At 42.9% G+C, this 7,166-nt stretch overlaps 3 protein-coding genes across 3 annotated transcripts in view; 1 reads left to right on the top strand and 2 right to left on the bottom strand.

Annotated features, from left to right (window-relative positions):
• Positions 1 to 2,279, top strand: part of SARC_04226 (hypothetical protein) — a gene marked incomplete at both ends in the record, with an annotated part of 3,520 nt that extends 1,241 nt beyond the window's left edge. Inside the window, 5 exons of the mRNA XM_014301949.1 lie at positions 537 to 822; positions 1,004 to 1,145; positions 1,384 to 1,471; positions 1,675 to 1,836; positions 2,050 to 2,279. Of these exons, the coding sequence (XP_014157424.1) occupies positions 537 to 822; positions 1,004 to 1,145; positions 1,384 to 1,471; positions 1,675 to 1,836; positions 2,050 to 2,279 (908 nt within the window). The remainder of the gene's footprint in view (positions 1 to 536; positions 823 to 1,003; positions 1,146 to 1,383; positions 1,472 to 1,674; positions 1,837 to 2,049) is intronic.
• A 337-nt stretch (positions 2,280 to 2,616) lies between these two features.
• On the bottom strand, positions 2,617 to 3,856 carry SARC_04225 (hypothetical protein; the record flags this gene model as incomplete). Its single annotated transcript, XM_014301948.1, has 4 exons — positions 2,617 to 2,913; positions 3,061 to 3,204; positions 3,429 to 3,606; positions 3,756 to 3,856. The coding sequence occupies 4 exons, from the start codon at positions 3,854 to 3,856 to the stop codon at positions 2,617 to 2,619; spliced, it is 720 nt and encodes a 239-aa protein (XP_014157423.1).
• Positions 3,857 to 4,584: 728 nt separating this feature from the next.
• SARC_04224 (hypothetical protein) lies at positions 4,585 to 7,056 on the bottom strand (the record flags this gene model as incomplete). Its single annotated transcript, XM_014301947.1, has 7 exons — positions 4,585 to 4,770; positions 5,096 to 5,240; positions 5,524 to 5,606; positions 5,905 to 6,009; positions 6,203 to 6,348; positions 6,529 to 6,691; positions 6,826 to 7,056. The coding sequence occupies 7 exons, from the start codon at positions 7,054 to 7,056 to the stop codon at positions 4,585 to 4,587; spliced, it is 1,059 nt and encodes a 352-aa protein (XP_014157422.1).
• Between the last annotated feature and the right edge of the window lie 110 nt (positions 7,057 to 7,166).

The raw sequence follows: 7,166 nt of genomic DNA, 5'->3' as shown, positions 1-7,166 counted from the left end.
GTGTGTGTGGTAATTGATTATTGTATATTATATGAGTTTTCTCGTGTTATATATATAATATAAGTATATATTATATATTGTATATTATTATTATTATATATACTCTATATATATATATATATATATATATATATATATATATATATATATATATATTATATATATTATATATATATATATATATATATATATATATAGCTTTACATTGGTCGAAATGCGTTGTACACTGTATCAGATCTCAGTTCGTTAAGTGCTAGTTGACAACTCACCGTAACTTGACACGACCACTGCATACGTACGGGTCATACTATCATGTGATGAGCAATTATTTTTCTTCGCGTTATAGACCTCTGTCTTTCCATGTCTCATCAATTTTCAAATTATGAATCTACATGTACCGCTGTAATGAATTTATCCGCATCGACTAGAGCATGAGAGTTATTATGAGATGGAGGCTTCACAGTATACTGACAAGCCTTCGTCGATCCTCAATTACTCATTTTAATTGTAAAGAGTTAATTCTTCTTATTCGTCAGGTATATTAAACGCGACACCTGATAGCTTTACAGACGGGGGCAACCTGGGTGACGGGACCGCCGAGGCGCTCCGATTGGTGGGTGAATGGGTAGGCGATGAGGGTTGTCCACCAAAAACTGGTATTGAAAATGGGGAATTTACCTACTCTCATGCTAAAATAAGCAGGAATAAGTGGACCGCCATAGTAGATGTCGGTGGCCAATCTACACGGCCTGGCGCAGATGTTGTAGGAACGGAGGAGGAAATTAAGAGGGTCGTGCCGATAATCTCAGCAATCCGTGAAAGGTGAGCTTCGAAATATGTCTACTCGATAGCTGTGTGAAGGTTTAGCGCATTTTATGCGAGTCCCAAACAATATGCATACCATATATTGAAGTGAAAGTCGTTTGGCCATATCATGATTCGGCCTCGCAACAGTGGAATTTACTTGTGTCATGTATCAATTCGCTCTTCGAATGTTGTTCAGGTACACCGATATAGTGATCAGTGTGGATACGAGCATCGCTAGTGTAGCTGAGGCTGCTATAGGCGCAGGAGCGGACATAATTAACGATGTGACAGCCGGGCGTGGCGATAAGGCAATGCTGCAATTAGCTGCAAGATTACAGGTACAATGTTCTGCACCATCTTTTTCCAAATGCGTCGCTCGGGTTTGAATGCGAGCACAAGGCACAATTCTCACTCCCTAAGATATTCACTGCTTGCAAACACTTAAGTAGCATGTGGGAAATATGGAGCGGAAACTACCGCGTGTAGCAGTGAATTTGTAAAGGTTGAAAAAAAAATTACATCTTTGTTGGGCATTCAAATAGGCATTAAAATATTTCTCTACTTCTTCTTCCACAGGTCCCTATAGTGTTGATGCACTCGCGAGGCACTTCGAAAACGATGAATTCACAGAATGATTATAGCAAGGAGACGGGTCTGATCGATGGTATTTGAAATCGCTGAAATTCCAACTACGCTCGACATATCATACGTCGAGTGCGGCTTCAGATTTTGTCATGGTTAACACTCGGTGTGCTAGTTTATACAATGAATTCTGCTTGGTGTGTGTGTTGGGTACGAGTGCGGTAATTATACACTGTACTAGAGGCTCAACAGTCAAAGCATTTGCCTATTCGCAATTTCAAACAGGTGTTTATCGGGAACTATGTCGTACTGTGCAATCTGCTTCGAATGCTGGAGTTAGGAAGTGGAATATAATATTAGACCCTGGAGTCGGATTCGCAAAAATCGGCGTACAGAATGTGGAATTGATGAGGGCACTCCCTCAACTATTCTCCGGCAAATTAGAAGGTGAGTGGGTATACTTGCGTAGCTCCTTGGCAACTAGCAAATCAGGATTCCTTTGAAATTTCGTAATCATCTTTTTTTGGGGTGAATGGGTGTACTCTTGCTGTACACAAGTGAGCATTCTGAGGATACTTACAATCTTGCAGAGTTTCACACCTAGCATAGTCTTCTAAGACACTTTCTTAAGATATCAACCCTCAATGTATTTTCTGTTAGGGTATGCCGTGCTGGTGGGACCATCTAGAAAGCGGTTTTTGGGCACGATAGCCGGACACTCGAAGGAGACGGACCCCACCGAACGAGACTGGGGTACCGCTGCCGCTGTGACCCAGTGCGTCAATGCAAAGGTCGATTTTGTTCGCGTGCACAATGTATCCGCGATGACCGATGTAGTTGCAAATGCGAATGCATTCTTACGCGAGCTTCCAATTGTTGAGGCGGATTGAGTCATCAGATATTTAAAATTTTAACGACTAAGGATGAAGGCAAAAGCCGGGTATATATGTACAGAACAGCGAATCACGTACTCTGTAAATGTTCGAGTAATAATATAAGGCCACATTCGATGACTCGGGCCAAATTGAACTTTCGCCAAGGCAATGGAAACGAACCTGTCGTGACTTCCTATCCTGATAGATCGAGAAAAGCCAATATAAATGTCTTTGCGCTGTGCGAGAGCTGAGAATCGGGTGGCGATATTAAACATATTTCCCTCCATATCTGAAAAGAAAATCCATTTCGTAAATTGAGTATGTATTTATTGTCGGCAGTCCGATCCCTAACCTAAGTTGTGACATAAGTCGGGATAACACTACTCTTCTCGCCGAGTACTTTGGCCGTCGTGTCAAGAATGTGTGGGTAGTCCGGATGCGCTGTGACTGTACCAACCATGTCCACCATGAAGGGCATAGGCAGGAGGTGCGATGGCATATTGACAGGGTTGTCTTGACTATACAGCTCCCAATTCTTGGCAGCCTGCTCTCGTATCCACAGATTGCTCTCCGATGTCCATGGCTTCTCCAGCATGTCGCTTTGGCCCCCGAGATGTTCGCCCATGCACGCACGTCGGTATCCGTATACCTAAACAAAATATCAAGGAAACCAATCTATCAGCGAGATGATGGAAGTACTGATATCATCGATATAGAGCTCAACCTCGTCAAATAGATATGCCCAAAAAAAAAATTTAAACAAACACCGCGCACGACGAATACTTGTCATATGTACCTGTCCTTGTGGGCAGGCATCTAGGGTGGCACGGTATTTTTTCTGGAACATTCCGGAGCAGATTTCCGTGTCTCTCTCGCCGGCCATGGACCGCATGTTTATGTTAGCCGAGCCCAGTATCACGTACTCGTCATCCACTACCATCTACCTCACGTACGTGTCCAAAGGAGGAAGAGAATGTGAGAAAGTGAGCGCCATGGTCAGAGAGAATGCATTAAAAAGACGTGTCAAATATGGAGTGTCAATAGCAATAGGCATGATGTAGTATCAGAACACCACTGATATGCTCAGCTCACAGGATAATCCTAGTCTCTCATAAGGCGACTGCTAGTTTAGTATTGTGCCTCAGTTGGTTTAATTCGACTTACCATCTTGGAGTGAACGTAAATCATATATCTACGGGTTTTGGAGAGTGTTTCGCCGTATTTGGAAGCGTCGCTAATATCCAGCTTCCCCTCGTCACTGCCTTCCTCTTCTCGATTACCGACACAGAGGAATACCAAATAGCGCAGGGGATGCTCCTTCGATCCTGCTTTCTGTAGCGCTCTGTACGACAGGGTACGATTCCGGCGTAGATAGGCGATAAGTTAACAAAAGGACATAAGATCCAGAAACTGACCCAAACAACGAGACAATGCTCATCAAAGTTGGGACATGGCGGCTTCGCTATCCTACATGCCTATGTCAGATCATACCTGGCTATCATAGAATACATCATTTTCCTTGTCTCGTTCTGGTGAGCCATAATCTCTTGGATAACAATATCGGGGGCTGGTCCTTCCGGCCACATGGGCATCACCACGTACGCACAAAATTCTTCTCCAGCTTCAATCTTTTTGCAGATTTTTCTCGCTATCTCCGCAGGAATAACATGTCTGTAACGGAAATAAATATCTTACTATCATTAAACAGGTTGGGATTGGACTCTACTGCCAGATCCTTCAGGTGTAAGTGAGCTATTGGTGGGTGCGCTATGAACATGGAGAAAGATAGCAAATGAAATATATAAAGCTTCTGGCATCAATCAGGTTTGGATTGTTTAATTGCAAACTTATACACTCTCACAGAACACTCTACTATGAGGTGAGGGTGAGTTAGTGGCGGAGCTCGCTATAAACATACAAATATCAAGTACGGAAATACCAAGTAATCAATTGAAAGTACCGTCGATTGACAGCTTACAAAGCATACCTGCATATATCACTGGGATTCTCCCACAGATGACTGCTGCCTATAAAGTACTGATTCTCAATGTAAATAAACTTCTTGGCGCGCCTGATCTGGTGTACATAAGCCTCGTGGATACTATTGTCTACTTTAAAAGAGTCGATTTCAAACAGCTCAGATGTATTATCCTCAAATCTGCAAGTAACGGGCAATCAGATCGAAGCAATTTAAGTGTCCTGCAATACGCAAAAGAGTATCTGAATTTTTAGATATTCTACAATTGTACGTGATATTGACCATTCTGACCGGCAGACAGTGTCCAAAAAGGGGTATAAATGTCGCAGTCTTCAGAAAAACTTACGCCGCAACGTGGCTATCAATGGACCGGAATATCTGCACGTTCCAATTCTCGTCCTTCTCTCTGTCCGCTAATGTCTCGCTACCGACAGTATCCGTCCAGTTGCTCAGCCTTGGTGCTTTGCTTGAGGACTGACTGTTGTAGCGCTCGCGGAAGTTTTGAAGCACATGCCAAGCGGCCGTTCCCTGCACGAATGGGCAATAGCAAATACATTGTTCATTATGGAGATATGTGACTACACCGTCGGTTGAAGTTGATGTACAACACCATAGAACCAGCTACTAAGAACTATGAGGACTATAGCCTGGAATCTACCGGTCATCTGTCAGGTGAATATGCATGGAGTATAATAGCAAATCAGAAGTGGTTGATAATACAGCATGTACTTCTGTATAAATTTGATGGTAATTGCATACACATGATGCAAAAATACGCTCAAAACACGCGTTCATGTATATGTATACAACAAAACCACAAAATGAATATCCAGAAAAATAACTACTCACACACCTCAATATACGAATGCGTATCATGCCAAGGCTGGCGGGGAGCATTCTTAGCATGGAAAGAGTTATCTCCAGGATTGTGGTAATCTGAGGCAGGATATTCGTAGCTCAACATCCGCCGGTATAAGCAATGATCCGCTGTATCGTACCTACATAATAGAATAGAGAGTGGATAGAACTGATGAGGTGAGAATTCTTGCCAAATCATCATCCTAATCGCCTGTAGTCATACGAACTGACAAGTGAATCCAGCAGGTAGCAGTGCTTTCCCATCCAATAGTTGAAAACCGTGCCCTTGGTACCTGAATTTATAGATATAAACACAACCCGGGGAAGCAATATTCAACGAGTGAATATTCGGATCACACAGTGTTATGAATTCATAAAAGTAACGTCGTGACAATCGCAAATCACATCACAAAACTTGCTTACCGTCCATCGCATAAGTCAATTCCTCCCACGAACGCACAGATCTTCGCCTGGTTTCTTGTAGGCGCATCGCAAACTACGGTTTTCTGCGGAGAATGAGTCCGAGCATAGCGCGTAATTAAGCAACGGCATTCTGAATACAACTCCGTCGGATATTTGAATTGTGAGTTTAAAGACAGTAATAGTGAAGTTCCGGTTGAAGTGCACTTATGTAAGAGTTTGAAGACAGAAATGGTAATAGTTTTAAGACAGTAGTAGTAAAAGTTTGAAGACAGTGATAGTAAACCGATGAAGTGCAAGTCAAAACTGAAAGCTAGCAAACGAAACCACCAGGAAAAATCAGAAGTCGTCAATGATTCTGTGGCAAGATAAGAGGCTCTGTACCTGGTGATGCGTGACCGAGAATAGCTGCTTGGAACTGAACACTATCCGCTTGAGTATACTCTTCTTCTTCATATCGCCTGTTCTCGAGAACTTGACACAGTTCACCTGAGTGAGAGGAAGTCAATCAGAGTGTACACTAGGCTGAGTATCAATGCGATAAGACGTGATGGTCACCCGCGCGAAGTATTCGAACCATTCGCGATATTATAGTCGGCCGGCTGAGCCAGACAAGTGCGCCACTAACTTCAAAGGATGTTGTATACAATGTCGAAATCAGTCTCTGTCATACTCCACACACCTTTGTTCCATCAAAGTATCGGTGAGTCTCTTCATCGTGTGTGCCCATGAGACCGGCTTCCATCAGATATTTAACAGACATCACCTCATCCCAGACCATTACCACGACTTCTACACCTTCATCCGCCTTTTTTTTTAGAAGTTCGCCTGTTCATTCACGTGATTGAGGGTTTGGCAGTGTGAATATATTCGTTGTACAATACGATAAGTACAACAGTAACAAATATGTACATCTGTTCTTGAATGTTTACAGATGCCCTAGAAAGCTATTCCGACCACAAAATCGCACAAACAGCACTAGTAACACTTAAAAAAATCCAAACTCACCTAGGGTGGGTATTTCCTCCTCGTTCTCCCTACGGATAAGACGGGTTGGAACAAATACGGACCATCCGGCGATGTATATAAAACTTTTGGCATTACTAATGCGCTTGTACATCAACTCCCACAGGGAGGTATCCTGGTATCGATCGCCGTTGCTCAACAGAACCTATTTATAAAATTGTTTGCACATGACCGAGATGAGACATGCGTGATACACCTATCAAACATGAGGATGACATAGGTTATCATAATTCGCGCGCAACATCCGCACAAAAAACATATCTGAAAAGGTGGTCTAACCTCCTGTCTATGCTCTTCCGGCACGTGTGCGTCATGGAAGAGACGCACATAGCCGTCATCGTGTCCTTGCCAGTAAGTATGGGTCACCTCGGGCTCAGCATCAGTATCAGCCAGGACAAATCGAGCCGTGAGAAATAAATGCGGGTTGTGCTTTGACTCCGAGAAGCTGCCTGTTAATAAAAATAAAGTTTGATGAGCAATCTGTATATGCAGCGAAGGATTCGTTAACATTTGTATACTGCCATATGAGGGTGTGATCAAATACTATGATACTCAGATGCGTCTGCACATATATATATATATATATATATGTGTGTGTGTGTGTGTGTGTGTGTGTGTGT

This window comes from Sphaeroforma arctica (genome assembly GCF_001186125.1).
Source record: "Sphaeroforma arctica JP610 unplaced genomic scaffold supercont1.231, whole genome shotgun sequence".
Lineage (NCBI taxonomy): Eukaryota > Ichthyosporea > Ichthyophonida > Sphaeroforma > Sphaeroforma arctica.
Note: the sequence above shows the minus strand (reverse complement) of the source record. Positions and strands in the feature narration are given on the sequence as shown.